The sequence below is a fragment of the Cryptomeria japonica genome, chromosome 10, assembly GCF_030272615.1.
Source record: "Cryptomeria japonica chromosome 10, Sugi_1.0, whole genome shotgun sequence".
In the NCBI taxonomy this organism is placed as follows: domain Eukaryota; kingdom Viridiplantae; phylum Streptophyta; class Pinopsida; order Cupressales; family Cupressaceae; genus Cryptomeria; species Cryptomeria japonica.
The window spans coordinates 190,109,476-190,123,190 of NC_081414.1; the positions used below are offsets into that span (position 1 = coordinate 190,109,476).

The 13,715-nt window shown below is 35.3% G+C and overlaps 1 protein-coding gene across 1 annotated transcript in view; it reads left to right on the forward strand.

Moving 5' to 3' along the window:
- Positions 1–8,291, forward strand: part of LOC131079139 (uncharacterized) — a 46,215-nt gene extending 37,924 nt beyond the window's left edge. The window contains exons 2-4 of the mRNA XM_058017031.2: positions 6,097–6,211; positions 6,393–6,507; positions 6,805–8,291. Coding sequence (XP_057873014.2) covers positions 6,097–6,211; positions 6,393–6,507; positions 6,805–8,114 — 1,540 coding nt within the window. The 3' untranslated portion in view covers positions 8,115–8,291. The remainder of the gene's footprint in view (positions 1–6,096; positions 6,212–6,392; positions 6,508–6,804) is intronic.
- Positions 8,292–13,715: the final 5,424 nt, after the last annotated feature.

Genomic DNA, 13,715 nt, shown 5'->3' on the forward strand with positions numbered 1-13,715 from the left:
GTGACATTCCATTTATTAAGCTCACAAAGCACTCCAACGAACATAGAACACCATGACCCCCATGGTTGTTGATTATAATTAGGGATGGCGGATTTCAATTGCCATGGGCAACATTGGAATCCGCCCAAGGGGGCCAGCCCCTTCCCCAACGTGTGGGGCTGGGCCCAATACCTCACGGCACCAAATGAAGATCCCACGCTACACTCAAGCCAACACGCCACCATGTATTGGGCCAACCCTATCCTAATGCTTTCGGTTAAATAAATAAATTAAAGTCATTAAGTCATAATGCAAGCCGACATGATTAAGATTATTATTCCCCATATAAATAAACTCCAACTTCACTCTATCATTCACTCATTCAGTTTTTCCATCCATGCGAAATAGATGTGCCTACCAATGCGGATTCAAGAGGAAGACTACATCTGCAATTAGAGGGATTTATCCCTGTCATATCAGCGAACTGCACATGCTAGTTGTGGTGTGAAATTCATTAATGAAGAGAGCGAACTAAGGGATAAGGTTGCTGTCCATTAAAGAGCAGATTTCATACATTACCAACCTAGGGTTTGGACCTGATTGCTGTTGGAAGGGTTAAAGGTGCAGATGTGACTACTTGATGCTTGTGAAAGTGCAGCTTTGTGGAAGACATTATCAGTCCTAAGTACAAACACCTTCAAGTACTTGAGATAAGCGTTGTAACCCTCATATGAACATAATTCATAATCAGATCTGAGGATCTTTTTTGGCTGGGTTTTTCCTCCTAGGAGGTTTTCCCAGGGTAACTGTGTCTTGTTCTTATTTTGTTCATTTCTTTGTTATGCCTAAATCTGGAAAACTATAAATCTTCATCTAATCAATTTAGTTAGAAACTAAATTTTGGTTTTCTGAGTTTATAGGCTAGATCAACTTTCAGATTTCAGATTTTAGGACTCCTTTATTTCCAGATTTTGTCTCATTCACAGGTCAGGTCAATGGGGCTGAAAGTTGAAGATAGGCTTGATGGGAATCTCAATTTTGCTGCCAGATTTAATCATGTAATTTCAGTCTCTTGTTCCTTCCTTCTTTGGTGGTAGGTTAGTAAATATAAGGATCTCTCAATAAGACGACTTTGGTGTCAATGAAAACATTAAATGTTAAATGAATGAATTTTTTATTTAGTCCTTGTTAAACCGAATATTATAAGAGAATGCTTGGTTAATTAAGGTGGTTGTTAAGGGCTTATTATTTCGTTTGGGCTGCAACTTTATGTAGTGGTTAAGATCTGATTTAAATAAGAGTTGCAGATCTGATTGTGAAAGGTTGTGTCCCTTTCATAGGGCAGAAATAATGAAGAGTTGCACTCTTTCAAAAGGTGCTAATGGTGAAAGGGTGTGTCTCTTGCCAAAGAGCATACATGATGAGGAGGTGTGACCTCTCCCTCATATCAAGAGACATAAAGGAAAGGAATCAAAGCATCCAGTGATATCACCTCGGATCGGATCGGATCAGAACTATTATTAAGTTACAGGCAGTAACATCTTTGTTCTAGGTGGTATGCATGGGGATGTGTTTAATATGTATGCTTAATATATGATACCTGATAATGTTCTTCTGCACTGCATTATGTATGACTGTTATACTTAATTTCATATGTATTCTTAATACATGACAAGTTAGTATACTTATAGCCTAATGCTTGTTACTATTGTCAGTATTTAAGAAAGTTGGGAATGGAGTTGTTTCCAAAGAGGGGCAGTCTAAATCCAATCAATAGGATGATTCCCAAGATAGGATAAGGATCAGCGTCCCGTAAACTTTGAGGGAACCTATTGTATTTTGGTCTCTTAGCGTTTTGGTAACATAGACATCCCCTTCTTCCTTAAAACTGGAGTAGTAACGTAGGTTGACACTTGCATTAAGAATTATGGATGATAAACTAATTGAACTATGGAATATCACAAATTTGATTCATGTTAAGATAGATTTTGTCTTCTAATCAATTTAGTTGAAGTGATAAGTATTTTGAAATAGATAAATTATGGTTAAAACATGCCTAAACCTAGTAAGGGAAATTTTGTGTACGTGCCCGATCAATTAAATATTAAAATTAAATATGGAGTGCTTAATTGTTCCAATGAGTGAGATCAAAACAAAGAAGAATAGTTGAACTTCATATATTTGTAAAGACATTGCGAACTTGAATATTTCCTCTCTGCTTTGAACTTCGTTTAATTTGTGTATGTCTTTATCTATGTGCCTAAGGGAAAATAAGCCAGTTACATAAGTATCGCTGCTAATTGAGTAAATGAAGTATTCATTAAATAAATATCATAAATAAGTGAGCTAGGAATTTATTGTTCACAATGCTTGATCCGAAGATTAATTCCTTTGATGTATTTGCTGTTGGATATCTAGAGGTTTGATTTGAAATCCTTTATCAGAATTATTTTGATTATATATACTGTAGCTTACTAATTGCTATTGATTCATGGAATTATAGGCTCTCACTATCATTGCTTGGTTAGTATCTTCATTGGTAAGTATACTTCACTCTCCTTGTAAACATTCTAGTAGTACTTCCTCACCTATGATCTGATTGAGTTTTTGAAAACTGATTTTTCAGTTGAGTATTTGCTATCATGAAGTGTGAAGTATTATGGAAATTAATAATATACACTACATCTTCAATTGCTGAATTAGAATTATTCTAGTTGATAACTATCGTACTTTTGTGAGCTAATTGTAGACTCTATTAGGTCATACTAATGGTTGTATGCATGTACTCTCAAATCTGTGGAAACCCTGGTGAGGCAGAAAATGTTCATGACTTAACCCTTGTGAGTTTCTTTATGAAAATTAGATTTTTGTTATAACCTATATGGTGATGTACAAGTTTTCAAGGTTGTGTTACTAGCTGGCTCCCTTAATTTGTGTCACATAAGTATTGTCTCAACATTTTATGTATCATTGGTTATATTGTTAAAGGGATGCATCTAACTTATCATGAATGTTGTGATCCTCACCCAACGTCATTTTTATATAACCTCATATAGTAGGTGATGTATGTCGAGGGCCAAGGCCATACTGACATCAGAAATCCATAAGCTTGGATTGATGTAGCTTCAGAGGAAGCTTTGAAATAAGGCATAAGGATCTTCACACTCATTTAGACGAAGGTTGAGGATATGTCCTGATCATAATTGAGCCATGGGTCCAATTCATAAAAGGTGAAGTTGGCATTTCTCATCCTTGTTTATGAATACTTATGATCTATGATGCCTGACTATCAGTGTGATGTTGAGGATTAAGAGGGAGCTCTATGATCTTCAATAAAACTCTTGGTATGAAAGAGTACTTGATAAGCCTAGGGTTTTGTAAAGATTCTAACTTGTTCCTTAAAATATTTGAAATGCTAATTCTGATTCCTTATGTGGATGACCTAACTCTGATTGATAAAGATAGTCTCATTTAATATAAGAAAGAATTAGCTCATAATTGAGATGGAAGATCTAAACCTAAAATGCATTACTTTTAGGTTAGAAGTGTGGCAAGGATCTAATGAAATTATTATAAGTCAAGGTTTCTATTGTTATGTTAGAATTATAGATTGTAAACTTATATGGAAACTAACTTGAAGAAGTTGAGTATGTCTGCAGCCAACTATGATCTTGCAGATTCATTTGAATAGTGGCAGGTTGATTGGTGAGTGCTTCAGCTAATCAAAGCTAAGCATATTGTTGCAGCCAAACATATTTTGATATTTGCAAGACACAATTGATCATAGGCTGAAGCTGCTTAGGTTCAAATTGGTCAATAAGTGTTATGGACAAGGAAAACACTTCAAGCATTCACCCGCTGCGATCTCTTGGACCTACAGGGATAGTCCTCAGTCTTAGTTGCATTGAGTATTGCTGAAGCTAAATACATTGTTGCAAGTGTTGCATCAAGAGAAGCAGTTTGGTTTCTCAAAATTCTTGTTATGTTATTTTGAATTATTATCAGGGTTGTATAGAGATACCTGACAATTCAATGTTTTATGGCAGGACAATCATGTGTTGCAAATGTTCTCACCAAGTCTCTTGAAGCTTGAGATAGACTTGGAGCTATGGAAAACACTGCCTTGGTTGAGAGGGAGTCTCAACCTCTATGATACATTGTGTTGTATCAACCACCCTCTGTGGGCAATGTAAGATGGTAGTGTAATCTTCTCAGGGAGAAATGTAATTATTAACCATCCTCTGCGGGCAATGTAAGATGGTAGAAAAGATCCTCTCCACCCTCTGCGGACAATGTAAGGTGGATCCAGTCTATGCTTGTGTGCGAGCTGGAAGACTATGTTATGTAGTTCCATTCTATGCTTGTGTGCAAGATGGAAGACTACAATATTTTGATTATGTCTATTCCATTTCTTGCTTGTGTGCAAGATGGAAGATTATGTTTATTAGACTCCATTCTATACTTGTGTGCAAGATGGAGGACTATGTTTTCAATTTATGCTTATGGAGAGCAATGATTATGTATCTCCACTCTATGCTTGGGTGCAAGATGGAAGATTATGGTGTTACATTCTTCTTTGGGAGAAGACTGAGGTAAAGACAATGAATGATGGATATGCATGATCGATGGCATGGAAAGACTCCATGATGTGCATGAATAAGTTGTGTATGTATTCATGACTTGCAAGTGTGCATGTTAAAGTTTGAAGTGATCCTCCACAGGCAGTACAAGATGGATACTATGAGATACTTCTTGTGATACTCTCTCAGGAGTATTTGAAGTTGACAACTAAGTTCGGATTACAATTTAAACATTGTATGTATTACTTAGGGTTGGGCCTTAATCTTGTAACCTGGTTGTAAGCTTATCTTTCTCCCTAATTAAGAGGGAGTGTTGATTATAATTAGGGATGGCGGATTCCAATTGCTATGGGCAACATTGGAATCCGCCCAAGGGGGCCAGCCCCTTCCCCAACGTGTAGGGCTGGGCCCTATACCTCACGGCATCAAATGAAGATCCCACGCTACACTCAAGCCAACACGCCACCATGTATTGGGCCAACCCTATCCTAATGCTTTCGGTTAAATAAATAAATTAAAGTCATTAAGTCATAATGCAAGCTGACATGATTAAGATTATTATTCCCCATATAAATAAACTCCAACCTCACTCTATCATTCACTCATTCAGTTTTTCCATCCATGTGAAATATATGTGCCTACCAATGCGAATTCAAGAGGAAGATTACATCTGCAATTAAAGGGATTTAACCTTGTCATATCAGCGAACTACACATGCCAGTTGTGGTGCAAAATTCATTAATGAAGAGAGCGAACTAAGGGATAAGGTTGCTCACCATCAAAGAGCAGACTTCATACATTACCAACCTAGGGTTTGGACCTGATTGCTGTTGGAAGGGTTAAAGGTGCAAATGTGACTACTTGATGCTTGTGAAAGTGCAGCTTTGTGGAAGACATTATCAGTCCTAAGTACAAACACCTTCAAGTACTTGAGATAAGTGTTGTAACCCTCATATGAACATAATTCATAATCAGATCTGAGGATCTTTTCTGGCTGGGTTTTTCCTCCTAGGAGGTTTTCTTAGGGTAACTGTGTCTTGTTCTTATTTTGTTCATTTCTTTGTTATGCCTAAATCTGGAAAACTATAAATCTTCATCTAATCAATTTAGTTAGAAACTAAATTCTGGTTTTCTGAGTTTATATTAATCTGAAAGTGTTAAAACTAACAATGACCCCCATGGTCCAGTATGTTTTTGACTGGAATTTAAGGATCGTTATGGTTCGAGTCCTATATATATATATTAATAATTTGCAATGTTTATTTAAGCTTATAGTTATCAATAATTTTGCTATGCCTTGAAATTATGACCTGTGAAAATCAATAAATGCACATTTTATGGTCCAGCCGTGTGAATGATGTTATATAGACAAGGAACCTTAGCATGTTATATTTATATTATGAACTCCTGCCATGCACTAGGACAGACTTGCCAAAGATTCATGTCCAACTATGTTTTTGGTCTTTAAAATTTTCATTCCTCATTTGGTTACACGTGTGCAGAAGGCATTGATTTGAGTTGTTTTTTTTTTCGTCAGAATTGCAGACGAGATTCACACTCCAACTACAAGAAGAAATAAAGAATGGCAAAAGAAGCTGCCTTTGGTGGTCTTGCGTGCAGAGGAGATATTATACTCCAAAGCAAATTCAGAAGTACCTAAATTTCTATCATCTCTGTTAGTTCAGCATGCAATAGGATACTGCGTTGGTAGTAGCTTTTCATCTATGCATACCCGAGGAACTAATTTAACTTCTAGTGGATTGTGATAAATTAGTAAATTATTATTTATTTTAGCACATCAAATATCATTTTAATGCGTATGAGTGATTGCAGGCAGAATATGTGGACTTGAAAACATTGCGGTCCCGAATAGAGGATGCTGTAAATATTATGATTCGAAGAGATGAAAGCACCGAGAATGGTCAATATTTGGAACCTTGTGTGGAAGGTATATTATGCCACTGTCATTTTGGTGATACTTAAATGTTTTGTCAGCTATATTTTGCAGTGATGAATAACCTATCTTCAATACTTTTACTTGTAAGAAAATAACTTGTGACAGCAGACTGGAAAAAGGAACAAGCTACTAATTCTGCATTGTTATGTTGATACTACTGAGCATTATTCGATAAATTTTTTTAGTAACTTTGATGCTACTGAGCATTAGCTGATGAGTTTTATGATACCTGCAATGATCATTTGCCTAACAGAATATTCATAAATATTTTTTCTTTATTTTTTGCAGCGGCGCTATATGTAGGATGCCCACCAAAGAAAGCATCCAGGAACCAGAGGCACATTTCAAGATTCTGTGTAGGTAGCAGTCAATCGTTGGCTACATCCTCTGCCACTCCTTTGATAGGCAAGTGCAATGATTATGAGGGTTCTTCCTTGGTTAGTCAAGGAAATACACAGGAGATTAGATTTACTAATGCAGAATATTGTACTGGAGTTTCATCTTCTTTAGGTTGTGAACAGTATTCTATAATGCCCATCCATGCCACACCTGTCTGTCCAAGTTCAGTTGTCTGCACCCCTAGAGTTGACACAATACCTTCCACCAATGATGCTATCTACTCTCTTTCAAATCCATGTTCAACAGGCAACATCAATCGTATCAGTTTTAACCGAGGAATTCCTTCAGCATGGAATGGACCATCTCAACAACAGCCATTTTCTCGTACAAATGAAAAAGGAGCAATTGTGCATCCTCTTGATCTTCAAACTAGGTTTGATACAAGGCTTCTTTGCATGCCTGTTCCATGGTCTCTGTCTTCTGCATCCACGTGCAACGCAATGTCAGCACCCTGGTGTGTAACACCTTCATTCCAACTAGATGTCTCAAACAGGCCTTCTATTGGTTTCCCTTCTCATGCAATATTGAGTCCTGTGGTAGCTGAATTACCAACTCCTTGCATGGATTCTGGATTGCAATTTCAAGTGCATCCAGTGGTGTTAAAAGATAGCATCCACACAGAGCCCAATTCTGCAAAATACACAACAGAATTGTGCTCTTTTGATGGCACACATGGGACATACAAAAGCTTTCAAAGCAGTGTAGAAAGAGATTCATCTGCAGAGGTGGACTGCAAAACAGCATCTGAAGATGCGTGTGATCTACATTTAAGATTGGGCCCCTCATCAAATCCATGCTTTCACGTTGCAACCACTGGGAGCTATGATATTGAAGATTTAGAATCAAGTAATTCTAGAGCAAAAGCTCAAGTAGAAGATCAGGCTCTAGAAATTTTAAAGGTGAATGATTCTTTTGGTTCTGGTTCTGAATCAAATCAGGATTTTCATTGTTTTTCTCCTTCTCTTAGTTCAGGATTTGGTTTCCCAGAAGCTCTTCCAAGGGAAAATATAGGTCTACATGTCAACAGATACACAATCAACCAAGCAACAGATGTTGAAATGCCGAGTCTGAAGCGCAGCAGATGTGATAAAGAGTCAATGGTCAGTCAAATAGATGTTAATTCAACAGATCATCAACAAATGTGCGAATTACAGATGGGGCTTGGACTTTCTTTACCTGGAAGAAGCTCTGATATATAGTCAAATGATACCTGGTGAAAATGCAGGACTGTCGAATAGAAGACATATCTTGCTGTTGTATATAATGCTGACCCTTAGGGGTCAATGCCCTCTGTCCTTAGAGTTCATTTTCTCTAACTGGATCTTGTAAAATTAAATGTGTTTTTAACGAAGGCTATTTGGACAATATTCACTGCACCCTACCGTCTATTCACCCCCAATACATTAGATCTTGTTTTGTAAAGAGTAGTTGTAGGAAGGGATCTAAAACTAGGCGAACAAACCTAAAAAAATTATCTGCTTTTATCTAATTATTCTTATGAAGTTGCTTTTCTCATTTGAAAACTTAGGTAGAAATTTTTAATCAGTCTAGATAAACATTTCATACCATCTACTCACAAATTGGGTTTGATGTTAATTCATCATACATCACAGTCCATTCTTCACAATTTTAATTTTAACTAAGTCCAACCTGTTCTACCCAGATGGGGATCCTAATTCCACCTGTTGACAAACTTTGAATGAGAGAAACTCAATTTTTAAAGACCTCAGCTGTCAAAGCGATTAAGTTCCTCCCTTTCCAGTGAAAGTCAAGCCTTCATAGAAAGTATTCTGTCTGTATATAGAAGTTATGATCTGGTTTCCTGTTATGGATTAATTGTTTTACTAGAAACGATACACGACCCTTTCAATGATCACACGGTTAAAGAAAGAGTGGTTATTCTCCAAATAAGCATCTTTCAAATTTAGTAACAAGGCCTGTTTGGTAAGTTTGGTTGTGATCAGTGTGGGCATCTGGAACTCCTAAATTCCTTAAATAGGAGCATAACTTCAGTGGCATTGGCAACTGGCACTCCTAAATGCCTTCTTATGGTAACGTAGTTTGGCAGATGACATAATTTATTCGATAACAATTTAATTCTATATTGTCCTTTTTGTGGGGATTGACAATGATGTAATACAAACTGGTGCTTAGTGGTTCTCTTTTAGCATGAGACGCCATTCCAGGTTTTGTTTTGTATCATGTAGCTTTATATATACAACTTGATAAAGGTTTACACATCTAGAATGCCCTCTCTTACATTTTTTTGTCTGCAATATTTAAATTGAGATTTAGCTTTCAAATTTTAAATTTTTGGTTGTTGGAATCCCTTGGCATTCCTGATTTGTTACTGTAACTTGCTTTACTCTCAAGTTCCATACCCAATTTGGCTATTTGCAGACAATTATATAATTTTCGCATATGCAAATATGAAGTCTCAAACGCAGTGGACCTCTGGACATCCGTTTAAGCATGAACACACACCTGATCATTTTGGATCCTAGAGTATGCAAGGAGCATTCAATAGGAACATTTTGATTTGGAGCTTTTAAAGGAAAAATATTTTGCATTAGAATCGACATCAAGATCACTCGCATGTATGCTTGTTATTTGTCAATCTATGTTATGATTGTAAATCTAGTCCGAGCGAGTAGGTTGGCTTAGGAGTACTTGGCCTTTGTGATTTGACATTTCTAAATACAATTAATCGTTAACAATCATTGAGATGTAGATAGTACAATGAATTGGATCACAAAAGTGCATGGTGTGCTGGATCAGGACTGGGCGTCAAGGATCAGATCTACATGGTGCAGAATTGATCTATAACTGCATAGAAGACTAGAATTGGTTACAATTTTGTACAGAATTCAAACTTAACTAATATATTATACCAACATGTCTATTTTTCTAGATTAAAGTTCATCTTTTATTTGTTTACTTCGAAGGCCAAGTATCCCATTCCTTAGCATTTAATTAGCCGATAGGCTATATTATGTGGGGTTTTCACCCAAACCTGTCTCACGCAGGTAAACCGCTCTTGCTGCCCGGTAACTTTGTTGAAACAAGCTGGGAAGGTGGGAAAACCTCTTTGCTGCGGTAAACTTCCGTCAGAAAACAAGGGAAATAATATGCAGATGAAATCCAATCTGCATAAATCGGATTTCCTCTATGCGATCAAATAAAATCTTTAGCAATTAATTTTTTCATTTCATACCCCATCCTTTGTTATAAACAGATTGAAGCAACAGCTATACGAAGATCAGTTTGGTTCGTCTGCTTTGGCAGGGTTGCAAATAATTTTTCCTCCAAACTGATGCATACAGAACACCCCTCTGCCCTGCAACTTCAAAACTCAAATACAAACAAACAAAGACACTGTTTTTTTAATTATTGAACTTAAATTTACATCATATCTGCATATTAAAAGTTGCAGGCATGGCCTTTCATTTGGCTTCACTCTACTCATTCCACGCTTACATTACCCTTCAACGCTTACATTACCCTTCATCCTCGATGCACAGCCATTCTTCCTTTCTCTACACACGGATCTTCCACTATTCAATTACTTTCCATTAATGCATCACTGTATTCTGATGTTGTGTCTTCACACGATCGATCGCAGCCGCTCCTCGATGCCTCTTATAGCCTCTTTTCTTAGGCGTCTTTCTTCTAATTTTTGCACACGCGCCTTGAAGATAGTTTCAACGCCACATTTGTAAATGACTAGTAAGATAAATATGTAAACACTTGCTTCGAATGTCTTTATTAGACAATGACGATAGGTCCTTTAGGTAAAGTTTGAAGGAAAAAAATACTTGTGGATTTGTCTTTTATAGATGATCTAGAGTTACAGATGGTACACTATGAATCTAATGGTTGTCACTTAGCTTGCTTTGCATTAAACGCGTGTAAGGTAGCCATCTAGTTGTTTGTTCCATTCTTTGCCACACAAAAGGATAATGTAAAGATGGTTAATGAAGTGGCCTTAGAATCAATGCTCAAATGTAGCATCTATCTCTACATATTTTCAGTACGCTTCCAATGTAGTTGCTCCCATGTACCTTAGTTGGCCTTGAGCAAGCACTGGTTTAAATAAATTAGCAAAGTGCCCTCAACTATTGGCGAAGTACCCACTGCTTCCCCAAAAGTGCCATATCTTAATGTTCCCAGGATAAAAGGTATGAAAATACAGCAACCATTTCTTTATTTTCTATGATAATAATTAAATCTATGATTCTTATTGTTATGTTCTTCATTTTAGATTGAAATATTAGTTGATCTATTGTATTCAAATCAGTTATTTTCAAAGGACATGGGCTATGGATTTAACAGTCTTTTGAGGGGATCAATATGCATAGTGATTTTCCTATTTTGACATGACCATTCCTTATATTTCCTTCCTTCTATCTCATATGATTGAATTAGAATTTTGGCTTTAATCTCGTTGTCTTCTAACTTCACTCACGATCCTCCTTAGTGAGAGCTTACATTATTTATAGAGATAAGTATAAAATGAAAGGCTTACGTAGAGACTCGTGATTTCAATTTTACAAAAGTAGATGGTCTGAATGAGCTTTTTGAAGAGTCAAGACTTCACAAAACAACAAACCTCTTAATCAAGATTCACAAGAGAAGATCCAACATGGAAAAGAATCTAAAACTGGAATAGGTTGAACCTATGGGTCTCGTGGACGTCATTAAAACCCATTCATTCATTCATTCAAGACAAAATTAAGGTAGTCTCACAACATCTAGAAGCAAGATGATAAAGCTCTCTGCGTAGAGTGGTGCCTATTTGAGACCACTAAACCAATTTGAGAATTTCTCTCTCCACAAATTCTTTTTCATTGTCCATCAAATTGAAATGTAAAAGGTGGATCGTGAAATTAGATTCTACCCAATAGTAAGGCATTGTTTATTTACTCATTGAGTACATGGTTTTCACTCAAGTTTAGTTTTCTATTTTCATTTTTAACATTCATATTATACCATTTTGAGGTTAATGGTATTATGGTTTTAGTTTTCAATAAAATTATACATACCTTACAAAATTTGGTAAATAAAACTATTGTAGCTTCCATGCACAAATTGAATTGTATTCTCTAACATATTAGCTTACAAATACTTTTCTATTGGTTAACTCTTGCACTTCTTTTTGGTACAAGTGCTAGTTTTTAAATTAACATTTGTTATTCTGAATTATTATTTTCAATTGTTATTAGTTAATCTAGATTAGCTTATGTTTGATTTTTGTCTATTATTCAATTAGCTTAATTAGCAACTTGCCGAACAAAAATAAAGACGACTTGTATCCAAAGGTTATTTAATTAAGTTTGTCAAACCCCTTCAAAATAATGTTTTACATCTTAACAAAAGATTTGTATAATCTCACAGGAAAGTTTACAATGCAATTAAGTAATATTATAAATAAAGTAGATGGAATGACTAATTTTTTTTTTTTGAACATTTAAATAAAATCCGATGGTTCTTTATTAGTACTTGATGTAGGCAATACTATTTATTTATATTTTTGATAATATAGGTGTTAAAATCAATTAACTATTGTATAGGGATTTGATTCACACCATTTAAATTAAATTAAATTTAAATTTAAATAGATTATTAAACTATCTCATAACAACATTACACAACAAATATTTCTATTAAAAAAATAAACCCAAGTATGTATCTTTTATAGTTATAATTTTGTATATATTTTTTAAAAATCATTCTATTTTTTATTAATCTTTTGTGAAAATCATAATTTTCTTTTTAATCATTTTAATATATACAAAATAATTTTATTACATTTAATCATAAATTTTAATTTTTTTCATTTGATTATTAAAAAATACCTATTTTCACTTTATTGTTTATATTATATAATTTTATAATTATTAATAGTTATTTTATTAAGATCAATTATAATTAATATTACATAAATAGAATTAAGATAATGCTTAAACTAATAATTAATAATTAAGTTTAAGATAAGGGTTGGTCTTGTAATGTGATGATTAAGTTATGGCATTATTAATGTTGCCACCAACGTTCAAATCCCCTTTGGACTGATTGTGAACCGTATCAATGCTAATGCTAATTGATAGGTGTTAAGACTTGTACCAAGTCCCCTACTGAGCACTTGTGGGCTTTGTGATCCTAATAGGTACCCATGAGTCTTGGTTGTTATTGTTGTGTTAATGTTGGGGATGAGTTCCCTCATTTGTGACCTCATTGGTCAATCACTCTAGTAAAAAAAAGGTGTTAAATTACCAAAACAAATAAAACTTAAGTTTAAGTTTTTTTGTTTTTTGTTTTGTATTAAATATAATATGAACAACTTACAAAAAAAGGATCATAGTATCAGAACAATGACTCTGTCAACTGTACAAATTCAAAATATGGATCACAACATCATAATAGCTTGAGAGTATACATATTCGAAGTGTGGGCAAAATATATATCAAACTGCCCCAGTCTAAGCATCAATTCGTAGGGTCAACCCAAGTAACCCAGGCCAAAGGACAATCAGTCCAATTCAGAATCTTGTCATCAAACTTAAGAATTGCATCTGGATCATGTAACACATCAGCAGGTGGAATAAGAGGAGGTTCACGTGACAATTCTTGAACCTCTTCCTCTTCTTCCTCAAGATCTGGAACAACTGCAAGAGGGGTGACAACAATTGGAGGTGGAGTCTTAGTCTACCTGTCCATCTTCTCTTCAAGTTCATCCAATTTCCTCTTCAACTTCTCTTTCATCTTTTGACTCTCCTGCAAGTTCTTCTTCAGTTTGGTGTT